General features: G+C 39.6%; 2 protein-coding genes and 1 long non-coding RNA gene across 26 annotated transcripts in view; 2 read left to right on the top strand and 1 right to left on the bottom strand.

Annotated features, from left to right (window-relative positions):
* Positions 1 to 573: 573 nt before the first annotated feature.
* dido1 (death inducer-obliterator 1) lies at positions 574 to 20,395 on the top strand. Of its 17 annotated transcripts, none has more exons than XM_083534800.1 (17): positions 574 to 702; positions 3,174 to 3,261; positions 4,186 to 4,282; positions 4,595 to 5,432; positions 6,462 to 6,858; positions 8,512 to 8,730; positions 9,128 to 9,368; positions 11,858 to 12,437; positions 12,591 to 12,750; positions 12,829 to 12,945; positions 13,096 to 13,257; positions 13,557 to 13,710; positions 13,875 to 14,379; positions 14,506 to 14,647; positions 14,741 to 14,830; positions 14,955 to 15,150; positions 16,186 to 20,395. In XM_083534800.1, the coding sequence occupies exons 3-17, from the start codon at positions 4,204 to 4,206 to the stop codon at positions 19,869 to 19,871; spliced, it is 7,566 nt and encodes a 2,521-aa protein (XP_083390926.1). In that variant the 5' UTR covers positions 574 to 702; positions 3,174 to 3,261; positions 4,186 to 4,203; the 3' UTR covers positions 19,872 to 20,395. The 17 variants fall into 17 exon arrangements, with proteins under 17 accessions (XP_083390926.1, XP_083390925.1, XP_083390929.1 ...); XM_083534799.1 differs by having other exon boundaries at positions 8,509 to 8,730; positions 11,861 to 12,437; XM_083534803.1 differs by having other exon boundaries at positions 8,509 to 8,730; positions 13,096 to 13,209.
* Positions 20,396 to 20,397: 2 nt separating this feature from the next.
* Positions 20,398 to 24,102, bottom strand: LOC310722375. Of its 7 annotated transcripts, XR_014532352.1 has the most exons (9): positions 23,920 to 24,102; positions 23,174 to 23,251; positions 22,608 to 22,646; positions 22,446 to 22,509; positions 22,265 to 22,343; positions 21,769 to 21,832; positions 21,543 to 21,691; positions 21,139 to 21,455; positions 20,398 to 21,048 (listed from the first exon to the last, which is right to left on the bottom strand). It is a non-coding gene; the product is annotated as an uncharacterized lncRNA (long non-coding RNA). The 7 variants fall into 7 exon arrangements; XR_014532349.1 differs by having other exon boundaries at positions 21,769 to 22,343; XR_014532350.1 differs by having other exon boundaries at positions 21,128 to 21,455; positions 21,543 to 21,832.
* Positions 24,103 to 24,224: 122 nt separating this feature from the next.
* Positions 24,225 to 25,276, top strand: part of cdh4 (cadherin 4, type 1, R-cadherin (retinal)) — a 490,519-nt gene continuing 489,467 nt past the window's right edge. For both annotated transcript variants that reach the window (XM_083534056.1, XM_083534054.1), the window contains exon 1: positions 24,225 to 24,983. The gene's annotated coding sequence lies outside the window, so the exon portion shown is untranslated. The remainder of the gene's footprint in view (positions 24,984 to 25,276) is intronic.

Genomic DNA, 25,276 nt, shown 5'->3' with positions numbered 1-25,276 from the left:
AGATTTACACTCGTCCTATCAGCATGTTTAATCAACACCCTATGCTAGTGTGATTAATATATCATGAAGCAGGAACGAAAAGAATATTTTGTGACTGCAGTAGATTTGTTTCTGCATTGTATATTTGCTTGACACCCTGAAATAAGGATTCTCTAGTAGTTTAAAATAAGATCTATATTTACAGTATTTGGCAGACCTCCTTATCCAGAGCAACTTACAATGATCTCAGCCATAGAATTTGAGTTGTATAAACACTTGGGGGTTAAGGGTCTTGCTCACAGACCCAGCAGTGGCATCTTAGTGGTGCTGGGATTTGAACTCACAACCTTCTAATCAGAAGTTCAACATCTTAAACATTGGACTGCCCCTAACTTCTGATTGAAAGATGTGCACCCTTTATTTGACAGATGGTTAATAAAATTATTGTTCAACTGAATTATTGGATAGAAATGTCACTAATTGTCCTCAAACGTGTTTGTGTAAGAGAGAGAGTGAGTAAGAGAGAGTTTTAGTTTCCCATTTGAGTTTGAACTCTGGATGTTTAATTCCTCCCCAGGCCTGAGGTGGCGCTGCTCAGCTCGCAGTTTCACTGACAGCGCGTGCTTTCCGAGCACGGACATGCGCGCGTCACCAGGCGAGAAGAGAAAATGGAGGAAGTCGTGTCGCTTTGACCGCGTTGCAGATGTATACTGTAATTCCTCAGTGAGTATGCATCCTTGAACGTTTTCGACCATAGTTTAATGCATGAAAAATAATGTTTTCAAAATTATTATTATTATTTTTTTTTTTACAGCTACAGGTTTTATTCGGTAATCATTAGCAAACTCGCGTCGGATCCCGTGCACGAGCTTAGTAACCGATAATGGCGTCACGATTGAAGGCCACCATATTATAATGTCGCGTGCAGGATGGACGCGTAGCGCGTATAAAGATGTGCTGCATTTTTCGGGGGATTATTTATCTCACTTCGCACCTCGCATGCACACTGCGTGGAGGTGTCCGCGGGCGCGAGGTCTTCATTGCGTGTCGCTATGGTGATTAGCTAGCAGAGCTAACGGCGGGGGAAAACTAGCATGGCGGTCGACCGTGTGAGGAAAATCCCACCAGCACGGCGTATTCGAAGAAACGAGGATTTGATATACGAGGAGAGACGGTATAAATGGTATCTGCACGTCGTTGTTGTGCTTGGGTCAATTTATTTGCGGGGTCGAACGATTTTTCTCTCATTCAGCGAATACAGTGGGTGTTGCGCATGCGCGGTGGCTCTCCAGCCTCTCTCTTAACAATAAGAATAGTGCAACAGCTATAATCAAAACGATTTGTATTGGTATTTTCTTTCATTAGTTTCAGTTTTAATGTCTCTAGAAGATAAATGACGTATTTAGTTTGCTCGCATAGCTCTGCGTTTAGATGAGGAGAAGGGTTGTGGTGCCTTCACACGCTTTCTGGGTTCTGTGCTCTCTTGTGAATGAAGTCCATCGTGAGCCCGATCTTCTGGTTGTCATCGATCCATTTCCATCTATTGCAAACAAAATAGCATTCATAAATAATTAAGCTGCATTCGGCAGCTTTTTAATTATTAACTGTACATGAGTAACAGCTGTATGTGATTTTTAGGGAGGGCGTAACGTTATAGATTAAATCAGGTAACACCACTAAGTTATTATTTGAGTGCAAGTTATCAAGAACCTGTGGTTTACAATCACTGTTTGTTATTAGAGCAGTAGAGAATATGCAATCTAATATAAAAAATGTGAAATGAACATGTACCTCACTTGGATGTTAAAGACTCCCTTCAGCACCACGGCTAGTTTTAGTATAGACCAATTCTGAAGAACTGAACAAGGTCGTCCTGTAGATCAGGCAGATCATCTTCCTGAATGCACACACAGATTTAATGTTCATGTTCTAGCTGAGGCACCTTTTGTGTTGATTGTCTCTGGTCAAGGTCACGCATTTCCCCCCGATGCTTCTCCCGGATTTCTTTTTCTGTTTTTTTTTTTTGTTGTTGTTGTTTTGTTTTTTTTGTTTACATTTAATGTTCTAAAACGTCCAAAATTAGCTCCTGTTACAAATAATCGTGAAACCGCTAAACTGTTCATCCCCAACCTGTTTTATTTCTTCCTTTTGATGCTATGAATTTGCAAAGTCGCTCCGAATTCTCAGAGGAGATACTCTACTGTGCTAGCTCAGTGGATAAGATGGTGGAAGGTCATGAGTTCAAATCCCAGCACCACCAAGATGCCCCTGCTGGACCCTTGAGCAAGGCCCTTAACCCTCATCTGCTCAGTCGTATAAATGTGATGAGAGTGTCTGCCAAATGCCTTCAATGTACTGTCAGAGCTGCTGCTATAGAAATTCAACACCTTAGCCAATGAGATTGATTCATTATGAATCTGTAATGTATACTATTGAGATTTTGATTTAATTAAGGAACATGAACTCATTGTAATCCTTTACTGCATTTGGTTCTTTCGTGTACATAGATGTGAATATAGTAAAATAGAAAAAAAACAGTTTAATGCTGACTCTTGGGTTGTAACACAATTGGTGATTGTACAATTGCAGATATTTGCTGTATTCCTCCTTCACCTCTGTGTGTATAAACCAAACCTGCTGTTTTTTCATCAGCTGTGCATAGGGAAAAGCAAAGGAGAATGTAATATCTCAGCCAAAACGGACATCAATAAGTTCTCATCTTGACTTAAAATCTCTCTTCCTGGATTGAGATATTTGATACTTTAGCTTAACAGTCTGGCTGTATGTTGTCTCCCATCATTGTAGTGTTGCTGAGCTCACTGTGTCATGAGATGTACACTGAAGCTTGTGTGAGAGAGTAAAATGAAAATGATTGAGGCAGTAGATATTAATCAGAAACAGTTCATTGAGGCTTTTATGGCATGGTCTTTTATTTTTAGTGTTGCTCATCAGCTGTAAAAATCCAAATTATACCGGGGTGATCAGGCATGTTATTCGACTTGTCAGATTTACCACAGCTGATCAGAAGAATTAGAGTCGAAAACCTGTTTCTACTAGTGACCTGCTCTTCAGAAATGTATAACTTGAATGAGTAAATCAGTTTTTCACCAACATTATGCCGTATTTACAAGATAATCCTGTCTTGAAAGCTAAAAAAAAAAAGCTTGAGTTTGCCCTATTTTTTTTTTTTTAAGGTTTCTTCTTGTGGGGTGAATGGCCAAGGAACTGCTTGTAAATAAACACTATTCCCAGTTCAACAGAGCCTGACAGGTGCTCAAACAGGTACAGTACTGCATTCATGCTTAGGGGTTTCCCACTTCATGTTATAATAAGATTGTGCAGTGAAAGCTTTTGTGTTTACTATCAGTTGCAGTTTGGCACTTTAAATTATTATTGTTTGTTTTTTCATACTTTTGGCAAGTGAATGTGTTATGACATTGTTTTATTACCACACACTACCTCAGACAAAGTATACCCAAAACATCAGCAGTGGCATAAAAATTATATATGATTTATACATAGATATCTAATTTATTTTCATAGTGCTGTGTAACATGCTAATGTAGACTTTTCACAACTGTCTATGATCATTGTCAGCGTTCATTCACAAAGTTTACTTCCATTATTTTTTGCTATCATTGTAGCAGTGAAAATCTCATGTCCCAAGTGTTTTAAGGAATATAGTATTAATTAGAATACCTGCATCAGGCTACCTTTCCGCTCCATTATTATAGACCCTTCGGCTCAAACCAGATTCACTCTATGATACATGTAAACTTTACCACTTTTTCAGTAGCATTGGTTCAACGTTCAATACTTGTTATAGCAGCCTGTATAATTTCAGATAATTGCATCTTTGGATAAACAAGACAGTGTAAGTTCAACAGTGACTAATTTTAGCTTCTGGTTGCAGATATAATGTAAAAATCTGCTATTATGGATAGTACTCTATTTACAGCAGCAATTCTTTTTATTTTTATTTTTTGGAAAAAATGTATGTCTTGTATCCACGTTACAAGCCACTGTTTTGATGTTACATATCAAATACAGAACTTATGAATAAATAAATTTAAATGTTAATATAATAAATGCTCAGCAACAGTACATGGACCACGCCACCTTAACTGAAGTGGTGAAAAAGCTCAACTCTGCATTGTCTGTGTTGTGCTTCTCTCTTAACTGTAGATAATTCTGTTTGAAAACTAGCAAGTGACTCCATCAACTATGGAGGAGATTGTGAGCCCTGAGCTAGCTCAAACTCCTAAGCCTGAGTCCAGCCAGGATTTGGATTCCAGTTCACAAGGTACCACTAACCTTGGACCGCTGTATGAATGAGAGCTTTATTTACACTGGTCGCTGCAGTTTGGTGGGACTTTAAATAAGCTCAATCAATTCTGCTAACGAAGCTGTTCTTCCAAACTGGTCTTTTGAATACTCAATTGGGGAACACCAGCCCAATTTTGCTATTTCTGAGCCTTGTAAATATTTATACAGTGAGTCTACAATAAATGGTGCTTGTGAAGTTGCATCAGATTCAGCCTAATTTTCCTTATGATATCAGTTAAAGCAGAAACAAACATTCTTTGTTTCTAATGTCCCTCTTACCATCTCACAGTTCCAGCTCTTGCTGCTGAGGAGGAAAAGGACAGTAAGTGTTACTCTGGCCAAAGTGATGCCGCTGGCAAAGAACAAGTAGAAGAAGTAAAGAAATCTGCCAAGAACTCTGGCGAACTTAGGAAGACTTGGGGGTTCCGCCGGACCACTATTGCGAAAAGGGACATGGCGGGAGAGACGGCAGGCCTAACGGAGGGTCCTGGCGCACCGGTGCGGCGAAGCGGCAGACAGGCAAAGCGTACCGATAAGCTCGAGGAGTTCCTGGTGACAGTAAAGCGAGGGAGAGGAGTGACCAGACGTAGCGCCCCAGCTCACCTGGAAGGTGGAGATCCGCCGTCTGAGAGCGCCTCAGAGGCTAGCTTTGACGGGAGCACAGAGACCAAAGTGACTGAAAACAAATCACCATCCCCTGTTAGAATGACTCGAGCGAGGGTCAGGGGAAGGATGACCCCGAATCTCAAAGCCGACATGGCTGACTCGGACAGTGAAGAGGATAGTTCAGAGAACGAAGAGAGCGCCACACAAGAGGTACAAGAAAAGCTTGAAATGGAGCTCGATACAGAAGAGGCCAAGAACGAGGAGGCCATAAAGGAACAGAAACAAGATGAAGAATTAGACGAGCAAGGTGAAGAGAAAAGCAAGGAAGAAGTGCCTGCCAATATTAGATCTACAAGGAGCCCTTTGAAATCAGGACCCAGAAGAGAATCTAAGGCTAAGGTCGGGGCATGCAAAGAGAAGGACGAGGAGGAAGAGTCAGAGTCAGAGTCCAGCGAGTCTGATCATGACGGTTATGATCCAAATGCACTTTACTGTATCTGCAGACAGAAACACAACAAAAGGTTAGTGCCTTATATAAAAAAATTATTAATGTCTACAGTTACTACCATTTTAATATGCAAATCTTTGTGCGTGTTCAGTAATTTAAAACAGCTTATCTGGAAACCCAGTGGTCTATATAGATTACAAAGATAAGCAGCGAAGAACTATCCAGTTGATGCAGAACTAGTTCAGCTAATAAGAGAAATCAATAGCCCATGCTCCTCAAGGTTTAGATTGATTTTATGCTTAGCATGGTTACAAAGAGTGATCATTTCCACCTCTTAAAATGAACGAGTAATTTGTTTCCTTTTTTGTTTAGAAAATCATTTTTATTGCTGAAATTGCAAACAAGAATATTGGTGAAAACCCATTTAGTGCATTTATCTGCCTTAATTTCCTCACAATGCAAATACAAATATATAAATAAAAATATAAAAATAAATCTTAAATTATTCAAGGTAAATGCACTCTGTTTTCTTTTTTTTTTTTTTTTAGTATAAAATGATCTTAAACTTTGGAAACTTTCTGGCATTTTCTTTGGCCTCAATATTTCCTTTACTGTTTTACTTACAAAGAGCGATCATTTTAATTACTGTGGACTTCTTGTCTGGGTCATCTTTCTCTGATTCCCTTCATCAGCATGACTTTTCCACCCAGCTCAGCGAATGCTCAGTGAAAAAATGGTCATAAACAACAACTTATGAAATGCTCAAACCATAGCCTGTTTGGCATAAACAATAATGTCAGTCGATGATGTTTGTAAACACAGATTTAATGCTCTGCACTGCAGCTATATGAGTGAATGTGCAGGGATACAGGTGTTCTTGTTAAAGTGGTTATCGAGGGTCTTTGTAACCCTTTCAGATAATTAGTTGGGGAATGCTGAAACGCTGCCTTACTGCATTTGGATCATAAAAAATATTTCTTTGTCAATATTTGCCACCTGGTGCCAAATCCTCATCGATGTATTAATATATTGACAGTAACTGAATTAGACATCATGCTGTAGATTTTACCTAATGTGGCTGAAGCATGCGGTATGTGCTCAGGTTCATGATCTGCTGCGACCGCTGCGAGGAGTGGTTCCATGGAGATTGCGTGGGCATTACGGAGGCACGCGGTCGCCTGATGGAGCGCAACAGTGAGGACTATGTGTGTCCCAACTGCACCGGCAGGAAAGCCCAGGGCACCAAGTCGTCCACTTCTACAGCAGGAGCTGAGGCGGGCAAACGACCTGCGACTCCCACTGCTGCTCGCAAGGCAGAGCCCAGTCCACTTTTTGTTAGCCAGGCCAATGTCCAAACATCTCCAAGTGCTGCCGGTCTGCTTCCCGCTACAACGGTTTTCACTGGAGAAGAGAAGATTGGGGAAGAAGTCGGCATCAAGGGCAGAATTGAGAAAGCTACTAACCCAAGCGGCAAAAAGAAAATAAAGATTTTCCAGCCGGTAGGTTGCTGTATAGTATCTGTGCTTTTCAGTACAAGCCAGAGGTGTAACTGCAGGTTGAGACCCTATGAAATAGCGAGTTTGGGTTAATGCACAAAATATCAGCATAAAATTGTCCCCATTTTCTACTATACAGTTAATCGGAATAATAAAGCTATTATTTAGTCTAATTTTATAATGAATTTCTATGGGCAATGTTTTTCAATTTTAAAGTTTTACATTATCAAAATATTCATGTAAAAATATGCTGGAGTGTTTTTGTAAAAACCAAACAAAAAAAAAAACCCGCTTTCCTTCTGAGGATGAGGTTGTACTTGTTTTAACTTGTTACACTTTATAAAAGTGCTGTGACTTTGAATTACTTCCCTGCATGGATATTTAAAGTTCTCTCTTTTTTTTCAAGTTTAAATGTTTTGTTACTTATGAAGAAAAGTATATTTTAAACCGATTATTTCTTAATGGCTTTATTACATTATTATTTAAAAGTAGAAACATATTACTGCATACCACATACACCTTTACAACAGGTGTTTTTCGGCTTTACCGTGAAGCAATGTGATGTGTATCTAATAAGTGTATATAATATTTGGAAGTCACACAATTTAACTTGTTTTTAACACCACATTGAAATCATCCTTCATGTAAAGTGACACAACTTAAATGAGTTATCAATGCTGTAACACAAATGATGACTTGCATTACGGCTGTTGCGATCACTTCCACGGAAACATCTGGGCACATGACAAATGAAGCCTTAACTTGTCAGGTAATATTCTGGGGTATATGCAGTATACAAATTATATCCACGAATGAAGTGAAGGTAAATGTCAAAGTTGATGAATGATTAATTAAATACACATTTCGTTTCTTTAATTTAAGGCGTGATTTTGTATATATAAAAATCTTGAATTAGGGACTCATGAATTATGAATTTCAGTTTCCGATTGCATACAATTAAGCTACGGCTGCGGCTATCGAATATTTTAGTAATCAAGACTTATCCCAGTTATTCAATCAATTCATGATGGTAGAAAAATTTACATTTATTTAGCTACAATTGCAAACAAGAATATTTGTGAAATCTAAACCCATTTGGTGCATTTAACTGCCATAATTGCATCACAAAGCACATACAAATTTTCTTTAGGTTTTAGTATAAAATGGTATTAAGCTATAAAAATCTTTTAATTTAATTAATTAATAATTAGCTTTTTTAAAAAATGATTATTCGAATTACTCAAGTTACTCAAGGACTTTTTTCAGCCCTAAATTAAACAATTGTTAGTGGACTATTTCTAAAAGATTTATATTGCAGTAACGATCTAAATATATTTTGTGGATACTGAAAAAACCTAGAGAATCTATTGTGGTAATAATAATAATAATGCAATAATACCATAAGCTTTCATTGAAACAAAAAGGGTGCAAACTGGCATCCATAAATATTGTAATTGTGGGTGATCAGACATAGTGGTGATTGATGTTGGATATAAAGCATGTTAAAAGCCCCATTTCAAGATCCGTGCTGCTGCCTGACATATTTTGGTAATTTTTTAAGTAGTTCCTATAAGTAATACAAGTTGCACCAACATCTAATTGCGGCTGTAACAGCTGCACAGCTTGATGGGTCTGACCAACGTGAGTTTTCAGCAGGTGATGGCGACCGCAGAGGAATCCTCTCTCCCCAAGTGCATCGGTCCCGGCTGCGAGAGGGACGCTCTTCCTGACTCGGTCTACTGTGGTAACGACTGCATCCTCAAGCATGCTGCTGCTGCCATGAAGACCATCACTACGGACAGCAAGGAGGCTAAACCCAAGGAGAAGCCCAAGCCAAAAATCCTGAAGAAGCCTGCTGTCGTTTCTACAGTCAAGGTATTATTTCAGGACCAGCGTGTTGCGAAAGGTTCCAAAGCGCTGTGTGTGCGTTTTTAAATTCAAGCTTAAGGTTATTCAAAGAATCAACATGCTGTTGTTGAATAAATGAAAAATGGTCAAGGTGCTTATTTTTTAGTAGGCTGATGGAAATAAGGTAAAGTATATGGCCTTCCTTTTGTTTAATAATTTTTTAATCACCAAACTCGTTTCATATATGTAGGTTCCATATAGAGATAGTTTCAGAAATGTTGAAAATATTGATTAATATTGCTTATACAAATACCTTAAATTGGTATCAAATGAAACAAGATCCAACATCTCTTGCATGTGTTTTTATTATCAGTATATATTTATCAATGTTTTCTTTGCTTTTTATTTATATTTTATTTTGAAGAGTGGTCCTGGTCCTGAGAGAAGGAGCAGCAGGAGGTCCACTGACTCATCCAGCAAAGCTCAAGAGGAGTCTTTGGAGTCGGAATCCCGTGAAGATGAAGACGACGAGGACGAAGAAGACAGAGTTGCAGAGGAGCATCCGCCACCCCCAGCCATGTCGTCCTGGTCAAGTGACCATAATTACATTGCAGTAGCGCCAGAAAAGACTACAGCAATATCACCAACTGTGTTAAACAAAGCGTGTATGTATCTGAAAGGTTTTCCACACTTTAATCTTCGGTCTCTCTGTGACTTGTACTGTAGCACTCATCTAAAAAAAAACAAAAAAAACAACAACAACAAAAGATCTGATATTCTGGGCCAAAAGCCACCTGGCTGTTAGAAATCTGATTTAAGCATATTCCTGAAGACCTGAAATATCTGGCCGTGCAGGATGAAAGCATGTGTATTTGTGGAAGTTAATTAGTGGCCATAATGGGAATATTTTTGTATAAAAAGCAATGTGGAGGTCCTGAACAGGTAAGTATACATAAAGAGAAATGGTAGGTATTATCATTTCAGGTTGTATAAAAGTGTCAAAAGGCCAGTTTTCTGGGCATTGGCAAAAACAAAATCTAAAAGCCATACTCCTTTTGAAGAGTTGTTCAAATCTATCTTGAGAGAGACATCACCAAGAGATGTTTTAAAGTGATATGAAGTGCCTTGCCATGATGCTGTTTTTTTTATATATATACACATGTACTTTTCTGTCTGTGGAATATAGTTTTTTATGAAAGTGATTTTTTAATTGTGTGTATGAATGTCAACATTGCCTCCATCTTCCGCTCTGATCTGGGAATAGTATCTTAAGAACAGGAGTATTGACCGCTCTTCTGAACAGGTAGGTCACGGTGTCTTTTTCTCCTGTCACCTTTTCACCAAGAATATAGCAGCATTTCTGATCACATGGTACCTGGTAGGGAAATACTCGCCAAGCTCCAAGAGTTTACCACTAACAGCATTTTTAAATACTTTCATATTTATGATTTATCTGACTTGCATGCCTTGCTTTTTATGAAACCTTCCTTTGAGAATAAGTGACTTCAAAATAAAGTGATGTTGCAGATAAATACTCTGATGCCCCTTACTTCAATTTTGAGCAAAGTCTTGGTTTATTTCTGTGGAGTGCTTTGGATATTTTTGGCCTCTGCCTGCTTTGGCTATCGCCATCCAACCAGCAACTGATCAGCACAGATATTTACACTCGAGAGAAAAAGGCCTGACACTCTGGTTGTGAAGTTTGAAGCTACGAAGACTGCACAAACTGGAAGATGACAGTCTGCCAGACAGCACCCAGAAGCAGAATTCTCTTCTCTCATTAGTACAACACAATTAGTATATTATACATAAAGCAGGCATTTTTTTTTTTTAAATAGAAATTTGCTTTAATATCAGATTTTAAGTTAAGCCAGATTTGTGATAATGAGCTCTGTCCATCTGTGATATGTTAATATTTTTTTTGATCAGGTTTTAATGCTAGCCATTACATTTAAAACGATTCACTTGTTCATTATTCATGAAAATGAACCTGCATTTTGATATTCATTGAAGGAGCCTTGTTGGGAATAAAACTTAGCTTATTTTTGCACAAACAAATTTGCATCCTGACATTTTAAAGCCAATATGTGTTTTGTTTTGTCTGTATTAAATATCTTGATCTTTGACAAATTCAAGAATGATCATGAGAATAAATCTAATGCAGCTTTACTTGGAAATGAACATAAAACTTAATTAAAAGCAATATGTGCAGGAGGATTGGAAAATACTGGTTGGACATGGATCATTGCTGTGGGTCTTGGATGACCCTGTGCTGGATTGAAGTTCTACACATCTAACACTAACAAACATCTAATTTTAATATGGTTTTTATTAGAACATCTAATCGCACATGTTTTCCTGGATCATGGAAGTACTTTTTTTAGTTAAAGCCTTAAAAATGAACAGTTTCAGGGTGTGTGTGTGTGATGGGTCCTTGCACATGATCAGCAACAGGTAGGCCTGGAAGTAGCAACATAGCAAATGAATCACATTTTCAGTGTTGATTTGGTAAATTATATAATGGTGATTTATAATTAATCAGGGTTTTATGAGCTTTATCACTTGATGGACGCATGCCAATGAAAGCTGCAAGTGTATCATGTACTGGAAACTTACAGCAAGACCTGACTTCCTACCAGTCCTATTATATGTTGTCATTAAAGTTTAGTGTTTGTTTGGTTTGAGAACACAAATCAACACAAATGAGTCTAAATTATATTTCTCTATTTATAGACTAAATGTTAATACTTATTTTTGTTCAGACACTCTTTTTATGCTTATTTTGGAAATTGTATGGCAATCAAATAAAAAAAAAAGTATATAAAATAAACCTTTGATTTTTTTTCCCCCCTATAATTTTAGATGTGCATTTTTTTTTTCTTGTATTAATCTTTATATTGTGTATGCTATCTTACACCTTTTTTCCTGTTTTAAAAATTATAAAACTACAGGATCAAGGCAAGGCACATGTCAGAAAAAAATAGTTCTGAAGTAATTCTAAAATGTTTTTTTTTTTTTTTCTTTCTGGGAACCACAAACATGCAGTTATTTTGTTTATTTATTAATTTGTCAATTTAAATTGAATGTTTTTCAGATTTTTTTTATTTTTTGTGGGGAAAAAAATAAAAAATTGTACCTCGCATTTTGTCTGCAGCAGCAACCCAGAAGGATGAGGAGGAAAAATCAGAAGAACCTGAACCAGAAAAGAAAGAGCCAGCTCCTGTTGAGAAGAAACCCCCAGCAGTAACTGTCTCTCCCAAAGGAGGCAAAAAGTCCCCTGCCCTGAAGATGGCCAAGACCGCTTCCGTTTCTACGCCCAAAGGCAAAACAAGCACTGTGTCGCCAAGTGGTGGCAAAGACTTCAAAAAGCAGTCTTCATCCCAAGGCAAAGCGGTCAAATCCAAAAAACCAGGACCACCCCCTCCTCCAATTCCAGTCTTCTCTTCTTCAGGTCCTCCTGGATCACGGCTCCATCCCACTGGAGCTCTGAGCGTTGGCAAGAGCTCCTTCACCATTCCAAAAAAGCAGCCACAGTCAGGAGTGAAGGAAACTACGAGTTCTGGTCACTCTTCGGCCTCCAGGATGCCTCCTGCATCTACGCCATCTAGCTCCCAGAGCCAGGCACCAGTGTCCAAACCTGCTCCCCCGGCAGCACCTCTCCCTCCACAAGCTCCTCCTAACAACCAGATGAGGTCGAACATTCGTCGTTCGCTTACAGACATTCTGTACAAAAGGTGAGACAATTGTTTAATTTACCTGAGTTAATTTGTCAGTGTTATATTTGATTTCCAAATATAGTATTTTGATTTGTCAAAGTGTTTTATTGAAATTATTTGAAATCTGCTGTTAAATAATTCACATTTGCTCTACGGCCTTCTTAACCTCAGGGTGAGCGACAGCGATGATCTCTCCATGTCTGAGAGTGAGGTGGGCAAGCTGGCAGTCAACATTGAGAAAGAAATGTTCAATCTGTACATGAACACAGACAGCAAGTACAAGAACAAGTACAGATCTTTAATGTTCAACCTAAAGGACCCTAAAAATAAGGTTGGTCATCATTTTTATAGCTGTTTGTGATAAATGCATGTGCAAGTTGAGTTTACATTTGCTGCATGTTTCGAGCAGGGCTTGTTCTATCGTGTGATTGGTGGAGAGGTCAGCCCATTCCGGTTAGTGAGGCTCAGCCCAGAAGAACTGCTCTCTAAAGAGATTTCCGATTGGAGAAAAAGCGGTACTTCTGAGGTAATAATACAACAGTGAGTCGTGTGTAATAGATAATGATGTGCTTGAACTTGATTAGCAGCTATGGACAAGTGGGTATATTTCAATGTTCAAATAAAATCAGCTCTAATTATATACTTTTTCCTTTTTTTTTTTTTTTTTTTTTTTAAGATTATGGATTCTAGCGGAAGGACCCAGTTTGGGCAGTCCAAAGCCGGATCCAAACAGGACTCGGCTCCTCCTGATGTTGACATGGAAGAAGCTCCTGCCATGTCTGATGGAGATGTATGTATCTCTGCTACTTCCCAATCACCTCGCTTGGCTTCTGGGGCAGTAAGTGGTGGCTTTCTTTTCTGTCTATTTTATATATTTTTATTTTATTCTCTGGCTTTGTTCCCTTTCTTTCTGCTTCCCTTTCTTTCTGCCTTTTGGGGAGCCTTATAATTTGACCTGCACACTCGACATGAGCTTGTCTGCACATTTTATTAAGTGATCTACGCTTGATTGCAATACAACATATCGAAATTGTATAGTAAAACTGATTATTCACTCCTTTCTTAGTTTGTCTTGCGTTTTAATGTTAAAAAAAATCATAAAACAAATAATTTTTTAATATGTTTATCTTCTCACAGGATCATCAGGAGTCCTATTCTTCTGCCACACCTCAAAGTTCCAATTCAGCAGGAAAAAGCAGTGCTGTCCCAGACATTTTGAGCAACATGTTGAAAGACACCACTGCAGAACACAGGGCTCACCTGTTTGACCTTAACTGCAAGATCTGCACAGGTACCGCATTATGTACATGCAATCTGAATTAATCTGACCTTTGTTCTACTAGTGTCGTTAAAAGAAAGAAAAATTATATATATATATATATATATATATATATATATATATATATATATATATATATATATATATATATATATATATTTACAACATATTTTCAGGTCAGAAGTCAGCTGATGATGAGCCAGCAGCTAAAAAGCCCAAAATGTCAGTTCCTAAAAAACAGGACCCCCCCGAAAAAGCGAAAACGGAGCAGCGACCCTCCAAGGTGCCTGCAGACCAACCTAATGTTTCTTACTCTGCCAGTGACGGGTCAACGCTTCATCAGCCAAGTAGTATAGAAGATCAGAGCCACACAGTGCCTGCTGTGCAAGCCCCTGTGGTAATAACTGCAGTTTCATCTGTCACAATAAGCCGTCGTGACCCTCGTACTGCCAGCCACCGCTCCTCTGCACCTCTCGCTCAGACTGAACCTGATGTCACTTTGCCTGTCAGAGCACCAGTCAGTGTGCCTGTTGCCACCCCTGTGCCCTCTGAATTTCCTGCAGTGGACATGAAGGGGCAGTTGCCTATGCCACCTCCAGCTCCACTATCTCTGCCTAAACCTGTGATGCCAAAACAAGCCTCTTCAACAGAATCACGGCATTACGGGACCAGTGCAGCCAGGTAGATTGTGTTAAGTTTTAGCACACATTTGACGCAGGGTTCGTTCAAGTGCTTTTACCATCCTGACTTATTATCGGGGCTAATTCTTGGTGTTTTTTTTTTTTTTTTCTTCTTCTGCGGCATTAGCGAACCTCCTCCTGAAGGTGAGACAGCTCTGTTCTTGTCAGGGCAGGAGATTATGTGGAAAGGATTCGTCAACATGCATTCTGTTGCCAAGTTTGTCACAAAGGCCTACCTGGTCTCAGGATCCTTTGAGCATCTCAAGGAGGTTTGTTCCTTGTGCTATTAAATGTACTTGTAATTATTCATCAGTAATTACAGTGCATTCCATGCTAAGGTCAGTTTTTCGTCTCGCTTTCAGGACTTACCCGATACTATTCACATTGGCGGTAGAATATCGCCACACACAGTCTGGGACTATGTTGGTAAACTGAAGACTTCGTTGTCGAAAGTAAGTCCAATATGTATTATAAATATAAGTAATAGTAATTATAGGTAAAATAATCACACATTGATTCATTTGTTGATTTCACAGCATTCTTTGTGTTTGTTTTTTGTTTGTTTGTTTGTTTTAGGAGCTTTGTCTTATTCGTTTCCATCCGGCAACTGAAGAGGAGGAAGTCGCATATGTGTCCCTGTTTTCTTATTTCAGCAGCCGTAAGCGGTTTGGCGTAGTGGCCAACAGCAACAAACGAATCAAAGACCTTTACCTCATTCCACTGAGCTCCAAGGACCCTCTGCCTGCTAAACTCTTACCATTTGATGGACCAGGTAAGCTTGTGCAAAATGATAAAAAAAATAAATAACTCGAAGTACTTAAACACGTGTGGTGGAATCTTCAGGTAGGTACGTGTCCAGCCCTCTTTAATGGTCGTGTGCATAAAAAAGTGCTTGTTCCATGTCACCAATGGTTTCTTCTAAGAGTTGTAATTTTTTTCCCTCTCTCTAAGAATGGTCGTGTTTTTCCCTCTTGTTGGGCTGTGTGCGTTTTCCTTTTTGTTATCTGTATTATGTCATTTCTGTGTTTTCTAATAAAGCACATCATGCATCCAAACTTGATGCCACTGTAGATATTTGTCTCAGCCTTGTTTCTTAGCTGCATCATATTCTGTGATTTATTTCATGGTTACTCTGTAACGTGCAGTTAGATCTATGCTCCCCCTATGTCGAACATCAGCTAGTTTCTTGATTACTGGATTTATAAACACTGATGAAATCCCTGGTGGATGTAGCTGAAACACCATGGTGACTATGGTAAGTCATGTGCTAGACCCAAGTGCTGGAAATAAACATAACCGGGATACTATTGAGTGGGACCAGTGTTTTTGTTTTGCCCATTTTGGCTGCTTATCTGTCCTGTAGACGAGTGTTAATATAAAGCACAATGAAATGCTCTCTAAAGTGGTAGTATCACTATGCTTGTGCCAAAATATATATATGTGAAAAAAGAAAGAAATTGCAATGTATTTTAACAAATATGCTGATAATTTGTGTACATGTTCTTTTAGGGTAATTACAGAAATGAATCATTTTACACATCACAGGAACATGAGCACATGACTGTATGCAGCATGATGTGATCTTGTATATGCCTTTGAATGTATATTCATCATTATCATAATCACCATAACGGATACTTGTTTAAACATTGTGCATATTTCGATGAACTCTTTTTTGAAAGTTATGCGCACTAGGTTAGCACAGTGAATGGTAGCCGTTTTTTTTTCTCATCATCATCAACACGTGTAATTATTAAATTTGTATTCATTTATTTTTAACAAATTATATATATTTTTTTGTTCACAGGTCTCGAGCCAGCTCGTCCAAATCTCCTGCTTGGGCTGCTAATTTGTCAGAAAGAAAAAAAGCGTGCTGGAGCTCCTCTGGAAAGTGAGGAAAAACGTTCAAAAACACAGCGAGATGAAGAGACAGGACTCCCAAAACCAGTCATTGTTAGCAAAACTGATAAATCTATAAGAATCACCCAGGAGCCCCTCAGCACAACTCCACCTGGTACTCCACCCACTCTCAGCGGTTCTGAGTCATCAGCTGGTCCACTTCCATCGTCAGTGTTTTCCATCTTGTCCTCCGTCAAGGCACCTGGTATCACCACAAGTACAGGCAGTAATTCTCCATCAATTACAACCATCCCAGTAGTTCCTCCCATGTCTGCCACTCCACTGCAGACCATCCTTAAGACCTTGTTTGGTAAGAAGGATTCTGAAGCTTCTCAGTCCCCGTCAGATCGAAGTTCAACAGATGTTTCTGTTCCTTTGCTCGATCCGATAGTTGAACAATTTGGTATTACAAAAAGTAAAAATATAGATGAACAAGAAGATGATAGACCATATGACCCAGAAGAAGAATATGACCCCAGTGTTTCATATGCTAAAGAAAAGGCTAGTGTTACTATGGTCTCTAAAAGTATCATGCAACCAGAGGCCAAAACTGGGATGGTAGATGATGTTGCATATGACCCTGAAGATGACTCCATTTTTGAAGAGGTTAAGGGTGATCCTGGTTCCAAGAAACAGCCAGAGGAACAGGACCAGCAAATAACCGACACCAAATCTCTCTTGGCAAACACTCAGTTGCTTGTTAAAAAGGCAGAGCAGTTGGTCGCAAAAAGCAAAGCTACTACTCCAGTTATTAATCAGAGAAGGGATCCCAGGCAGACTAGGGACCCTAGACAGGTGGCTGCCATTCAAAGACTGAATTCCGATGATTCCATAGAGAAGGAAGAGGCTCCAGTTGTTACGTCTACTACTAGTTCTTCCGATGCTACAACTACTTCTACTACAATAACAGAAAAACCACCCATTGACATTGCTGCAATACTAGACACATTAACATCACAACAGCCTAAAGTAATAGATCCTCCTTTACAGGATTCCTTAACTGAAGAACCGACAGAACCTTATGTAACCACAGATGTGCCACAATCACAAGATAATGCTAAAGTTGACTCAGAACTATTGCATTCAACCGATCCTCAGTTAGAGCTAACTCAAGAGGAATCAAACAGTGAAGAGGTGCCTTTCCTAGATGCGGATAGCACAGAAATTCCACTTTTAGGGGAAAAAATAGACCCTGATCTAGTCGAAAGTTACTTGGACACAGAACCTAAACAAACTCCCAAAGAAAGTGATGCTCCATTTGAATCAGAAAAGAAGAGTTTTGAAGAAATCTGGCCTAATTCTGCATCCATCTTAAAAAAAGAGCTAATGTCCTCTGTTGAAGAGTCAACAGAATCTTCTACAACATATTACAACATCACAACAATCAGTACGCCAATGACTTCTCTGGGAAGGTCCCAAGATGTGACGCAAGTGAGTTCATCTTATATGGATTCACATAGCTCTCATATGCTGCACATGACTGGGCCTAACTCTCAAACTGATTATCGAGGCCCTTCAGACATTCCACCTCCAATGTCTTTCCCGCCACCTGTCAGGCCTCCACCGGCGCTTGGTCCACCACCAATGACCGTTCCACCCCCCCTGCATATTCCCCTTTCAATGTCAGGGCCACCTCCCATTTCAGGACCACCTCCAATGCAGCTGCCTCCAACAATGCAAGGCCCACCTTTATCTCATGGGGAAAATGACATGTCACAATATCCACCACCTGGTCCATATGCACCATACCAGAATCAGTGGGGAAACAGTCCACAGTTTGATGCGTCGAGAGGGCCTCCTCCAATGGTTACACCCAGAGGGCCTCCCCTTTCAGTTCCACTAATTGGTCAAAGAGGACCCCCTCCTCAAATATTTAATAACAACATGCCCCCTCAACATATAGCACCCCGAGGCCTACCTCCCGGTCCTCCTCCACCTGGCCCACCACCCCCTCCTTTTGATGGACAAAGATTCAATGGGCCTCCTCTACCTTTCAACTTCCCCGGACCCCGAGGCCCACCACCACCATTCGCAGGCCCTCCACCTGGTCATTTTGACAGCAGGCCACCGCCTCCATCACACTTTGCTGGGCCAAGAGGTCCACTTCCTCCACACAGCATTGGGGAATCTGGACCACTCTCACGAGGGCCTGCAGACAAGGACGGTGGAAGTAGTTATCAGCCAGGGATTGAGCAAACGCAGGGACAAACGGCCTCAAACAATTACAGAGACAATCACGGACCTCCCTTCAGGGGACCTCTATCAAGCCACTTTGATGGACGAAGAGGCCCGCCAGGATCTGCAGGAGATATTCCAGGGCACCGATTTCCTCCTCCGAACCAATTTCGCGGTTCACCTCAGGATAGAATATCCTTTGAAGAACCAAGAGGAGGTTCAACCCAAGACTTGGAGAGACACAGAGGTCCAACCCCTCAGCATTTTGGAGGGCCAAGAGCTCCAATACCAGCACACTTCTCTGAAAACGACTCTGGAAGTCAGACATCACGCTTTCAGCTCAGTGACCATCTAAATGACATTAGACCTATAAGGGGACCTCTGTTGCCAACTCCTTCTGAAGGTCCTATCCCAGTACCGGGGCGCATGGGTGGACATAGCCCAGAGCTCCATCGTGATGACCACTGGAGAAGACACTCCCCTGAAATGAGAAGGCGCAGCAGCTCGACCAGGGATGGTGTTGAACCTCAGGACAGGTCAAGTCGGTTTGACAGTGGCCCTCGTGACCGAGATGGAGAAGAAAGACAGCGAGATGCGTCTGAGGACAGGAGGAGAGACAGAGACAGGGATGGGCCACATGGTGGACGATCGTGGGGCTGGACTAGAGATCGTGAATGGGATCGTGGTAGGGAGAGAGACCGCGATAGAGATAGGGAGAGAGACCAGAGTAGAGATAGAGATCGGGAGAGAGACCACAGTAGAGACAGGGATCAGGAACGCAGCAGGGAGAAGGACAGAGAGAGAGAGCGTAGCAGGGAAAGGGAGCGCAGCAGGGGTAGAGACACTGACCGGCACAGAGAAGGCGATGGGGACAAGAGGAGAGAACGGGAACGAGAACGGGATAGAGATCGTGGCAGAGAGAGAGAATCAGACCGGAAAGACCATGACAGAGACAGAGGAAAAAACAGAGAAAGGGATAGAGACCGTGACCGAGATAGAGACAGTAGGGACAAAAGACGAGATCGATCAAGGAGCCGTGAACGGGACCGTGGAAGAGATAGAGATAGACGAGATCGTGATAGAGAGCGGGACCGGGAGAAAGATAGGGAGAAGGACCGGGAGAAAGATAGGGAGAAGGACCGGGAGAAAGATAGGGAGAAGGACCGGGAGAAAGATAGGGAGAAGGACCGGGAGAAAGATAGGGAGAAGGACCGGGAGAAAGATAGGGAGAAGGACCGGGAGAAAGATAGGGAGAAGGACCGGGAAAAGGATAGGGAGAAGGATAGGGAAAAGGATAGGGAGAAGGATAGGGACAGAAGACAGCGGAGCAGAAGCAAAGACCGAAAGGAGCCGAAAAAAGAAAGGCCTGAGACCTCAAAGGACACTGAGAAGTCTACTGATAATGAAGTCATGTCCTAATATTTGTTTTCTTTACAGTGCTTATGACCTCCTTCATATTTGACAAGCTTTGGTACTTGGAATTCTTTTCTAAACAGATTTGCATGTTTGTGAAACTACTCTCCATGGGTAATTTGAAGTCCATTTTGAATGTTTTTCACTGCTTCCTTGACAGATTTTGTGCTTACTTTCAAGGACATTTGACATGCCAGTTTCATTTAAAGATGCTATTAGAGGGATAAGGTCTTACCATGCTACCACCACCTGGTAAAATATTTTAAAAAGTACATAAAAAAAATAGACATGTAAATATGTATTTGTGTATATACATACATGTATGTTTTTACCTATGGTTTTTCTAGTAGAGAGGTGAAGCCATATAGCTTAAAAGAAATGATGAAAGAGGGATAAACCGTGGCCTTGATGAACAAGGTTTCTCTACAGTAAAACTTGATTAGCTGTCAATAGTTATGCCTACAGGTTTTTTCAGTCAGATGTTCTGTACGCTTTATCAGGTTTTGTTTATTAAACCCCTCTTTGTACAAGATTTGCATCCCAGTGATTTTATTTGATCATTTACATGCGGCATGCTGCAAATCAGTGCATGAGGTGAGACAGATTGAGAGTGTCCAGGAGACCAGCAACACAATAGACGCCCATCAAATGTAATTATCTCTTTTAAATACAAGTCCATCAGAAGTGTGCTGACTAAAGGAGTTTCTGGAAAAAAAAAAAAGTCTGTGCAGAAGTTCATTCTGTTTATACAGTAATGTTGAATTGGTTCATTTGACACCACCTTGTGACTGAAAAAAATAATGACAAGCAGTAAACCAGCCTCATCTTGATTTTGGTTAATAGTCAAGCTCTTTTTATACAACATAGTGATCAAACATTTGTAAAAAAAAGAATTATTAACTTAGTTTCATAATGTAAGCTTTATAATTACTCATACATCCATATTGGGTGATTTGTATCAGTTAATAACCCTATTTAAAAGCTCTTGTATGATTATGGTAAACAATTTAAAAATACAAAAAAGATCAAAGTTCAAAATGCTGCACAGGTTTCGAGTTTATGTTGCAGTAACCCAAGGAAGCCTGAGCAGTGTTCTCATATAGATAATGCAATTGCTGTATTTAAAACATGATGGTCCATTTCAGTAGGTCCAGAAGATTTGCTCTACCTCAAATCACTATAACTGGACACTCGTGTGATTTTAAAAAACAACAAAAATAGTTAATGATTCATTACGAGAACACTTTAAACAATCGAAGAACTGTTTTGTTACCGTGTCTTTGTTACTGGTCTGTTTGTGCACGCTTGAGCTCCTTCAAAAATTTTATTCGAACCCCCCTGGGACACCACACAAATTTCTCTTTCGGCTCAAAATAGCACAAGGCGAACTTGATCAACTGTTTGCGTTCCAACCTGCCCACGACAGCAAACATAAAGTAGTCCAGAACACTCTGCTTGATTTGGGGAAGCGTTCCTTTCACCAGAGTCTCAACGAGGAAGAAGTGAACCAGCGGTGCTTGATAGTGACGAAAGCCCAGCAATCCGAGGCACTTCAGGATGCGTGTAATGCGAAGATTGTTGTGCGCGTTTCTGTAACGTTTATAAATTGCAATATAAATTGCAGAATTCAAATTTCTTGTGTAGGCTGTAATTCAGAACAACCATATGAGTTTGTACCTATTGAGGTTTGCAAATCGTTCTTCCTAGTTTACCGCACGTTGCACTTCTCCGGTTTTCTCATCGACAAGTTGTGTGCCATAGAAGTCCAACATGAGCCTGTAGGACGTCAATAATCTTTTCTTTGCCGCCTCATCCCTACAGAACATCTGCAAAAGAAGATGTGTTGAGTGTTGGTCCTTACTGTAAAATAAAGCACAGAATATTCCATCATTTTATGACTCACCCTAATTGCTCTTGTGCTAAGCTTATATGGGGAGTTCATTCCTGTCTCATCAAGTGGAAATAGCCTGTGGAGAAATGTTTACAATATGTCTAACATTTCAAAATCAGGACTATAATTCGTTAAATATTCACACCAATCAACTTTTTTTTTTTTCTTTCCCTCAATTTACATGGCACGCTCACATTGCAACCAATAATGTTTTAGGCCAAGTGTATTAATGACTGTTGGAACTAATGTTGGATTTCCCTTCTTAAATATTCCCCCATTTCCTTCCACTTTTACATTTAATGCATTTGCCGGACGCCCATATCCAGAGCGACTTCCAATTATCTCTCATTTATACAGCTGAGCAGCTCAAGGGCCGAGCAGTCACAGCATGGTGGTGCTGGGATTCGATCTCAACCTTCTGATCATAAGTCCAACATCTCAACCATTGAATTATTACTTACCATTCTTCAGTTTTAGGGCTAATTGATTCTGGGTTTAGGAGGTTTACCATTGTATGTAAGAGTGCACATGTTCCAGCTTATCGTAATCACCAAATCAGTACATGTGAAATTCCTCAATGGACATGCCTGAAGACAAAACAAACATATAAATAAACAATAAACCTCCTCATCAATGTCAATATGTTTCTCCTTCATTTTTTATAACTTCACTCATGAGTGTGTTTTTACCATCGAAGTTCATGGGGATCTTATTTTGGTAAAACCACAGATTCGGTGAGTTTTCGTCTTGCGGCTACAGCGATTAAAAAATGTTGATAAATTGTTAAAAAATGAATAAACAAGTGCAAATTTAAGAGTTAAGAAATGTTGGAAATACACATTATTACTCACACTGTCCGTATGTTCCCTCATGTCACTAGAGTGGATGAGCTAAAGTGAAAGTGAAATTCTTTTGTAAACAATTCATTTCATTAAAACAATTCATAAAACCTAGAATTCAATCACAGTGACTTTCCAGTCACTGGTACAAAACCTTAATCCTGCAGCTTTTAAAGCTACACCTATTGTTTGTGAATACAAGAGTCTGACATTACAGAAATCCTGAAGGTCCCTAGTCCATGTTTAAATTGTTGACTTACGGAAAGTAAGAACATATTAGAATGAGTACATGAGCACAAACCTGTGATTACAGAAAATATAGACAGCAGGTGTAAAAAATCAACTGATGACCCATAGGTGGTTCAGATGGTGAATATTTCCTTTTTTGGCTTTCTTGTGTTTCATTAAAACATCATCTATGCTTTGTTTTGCCCCAATCTCAAACTGTAAACTTTTACAACTAAATATAAGAATGCACTAAGGCCCGGCCTTCGTAATCACCAAACCGGTAGGTTCGGATGGCATTCCAAAATACATTGTAAGAGACAGAGATAACAATGATGCCTATTGCAAATTACCCTATAAGTGCATCTGTACTTGTGCATGTCTTCTGCAGCATGTGTGTCCCTGCTGTCTGCACCCCATAGCATAAAGGACTGAAAAAGAATATGCAGAAAATAGTACTTGATGATACTGTGTTTAAAATGTTGCTGTACATTGGTTAGTGACACTACAGTAGTTCATTTTTTATATTTCTTTACACGTTTTGCCTTCCGATTCTCTTCTGATAATGATACAAGACATAATATTATAAATGCTTGTTTAAAAATTGTCAATTGTGCAATTAATTAATAAATATTATAGAAGCTTTTTAAAATTAGTATACAATAGTATATATATATATATATATATATATATATATATATATATATATATATATATATATATATATATATATATATATATATATATGTATAAATGCATCTGTCTGTCTGTCTGTCCGTCCGTCCGTCCGTCCGTCCGTCCAAAACCTTGAAGTATTTTTAGTTCCCTGTGGGTTTCCTGTTCAAGTGCAACCCCTAAGATGTGAACGTAGCTCATAAGAGTGTTTGTATATCCGATAAAAATTTTACATTTAAAGGAATAGCTTGTGGTTTTGATATAATATAATTTGTGTGTCATAGTGCGGGTCAGTTTTTCTCAATGTTGAAGACCTCTACAAAATGTAACTGATCTCTTCCTGGAATATCTGAATTCACCTTATATCATCGCTGGCAGTAAGTATAGCAGTACATAATACCAAACTATACATAAGTCATTTTACCTCTGTAGTGTACTCATAGTCTTCATCTTCCCATGTGGAGTCGTAGTTTTTGAAAGTGTTCTCGGAGTTACCCATATACAATCCCTGTCTCTCAGATTTTTACACAGAGCACAGTGAAGAAATGAAAAGGAAGTTAATTACAAAAATAAAAGCTGAAAAAAGACAAGCAGAAACGCCCATTGTCTTCAAACTGAAAGTAAAAGTGGCAAGGTTTTATGAAAGGTTTTATGTTTTGAACATTGATATGATCAATCAAAGTTTATAGTTGTTTATTGTCCTATGCACAGTAAAAAAAACAAAAACAAAAACATGTTCCCCCAAATCAATGTAAACAAATGATTAACAATCAACCAGGCAAAAGTAAAAGCTTTAATCTTCTATGTAAGAGTTTATCAAGGGGTCACCTTGAAGTTGGAGGCACACTTGCATAGGATGAAAATTCCCATTCACTTGAAATAGGAGCACCAATTGTGTTCCAGCAGGACAATGCACCCTGAGCACAAAGCCAGCTCCATGAAGATATGCCTTAAATGTGTTAGAGTGGAAGATCTTCAATTGAGCTCGACCCTACTGAACACCTTTGGGATGAATATGAATGCTGACTGCACCCCAGGCCTCTTTACCTCACCTACATCAGTACCTGACTTTACTTTACCTTGTGGCTGAATAAATCTTTCTAAATCTCCACAAGCACCCTCCAAAATCTAGTGGAACATCTTTCCAGAGAACTGGGAGTTAATAGAAGAGCAAACGGGGGCTACATTTGGTTCAAAAAACACATCAGTCATGCCCATGTGTCCACAAACATTTTGGTATTACATTTATATTTTTTATTCCATACTGTAATCCTAACACCTTAAAACATGTGACAGTGAAGCTCTGTAAACCTACAAGGCTGCACAATGAGCATTCTGGGATTCAGCCTCTAGAGGGCGTCCAAGCCCTGAACACTGAGACTATATACATAAACAGCCGTGGCGTTTGTATGCAAATGAGGTTGAACCGTGCACATTTCTACAAGCTCACTCCGAAATGCTTCACATTTCTCTTAAACGCCAACATTGGTGAGTATAAATGTTTTATTAATATTATAATATATTTTATTTATTGTGCAGCGCTGACTGCATAATATTTTTCTCCTGGAGTGTTTGTTGAAGTGTTGATGCAGCGCCGCCTGCTGGAATGTTTGGTGAAGTGCTAAAGCAGCATCTTTTGTCTGTGTGATTATTATGTTTAAAAATACAATTATTGAACAAGAATGAATGAATAACTATTTTGGACTGTGTACTAGTAACTTAATGTGTTTTAGCCTAACACATGCTACTTAGGCACTAACTTCTTCCATTCAGTACCTTAA

This window comes from Silurus aristotelis (genome assembly GCF_946808225.1).
Source record: "Silurus aristotelis genome assembly, chromosome: 28".
Lineage (NCBI taxonomy): Eukaryota > Metazoa > Chordata > Actinopteri > Siluriformes > Siluridae > Silurus > Silurus aristotelis.
Note: the sequence above shows the minus strand (reverse complement) of the source record. Positions and strands in the feature narration are given on the sequence as shown.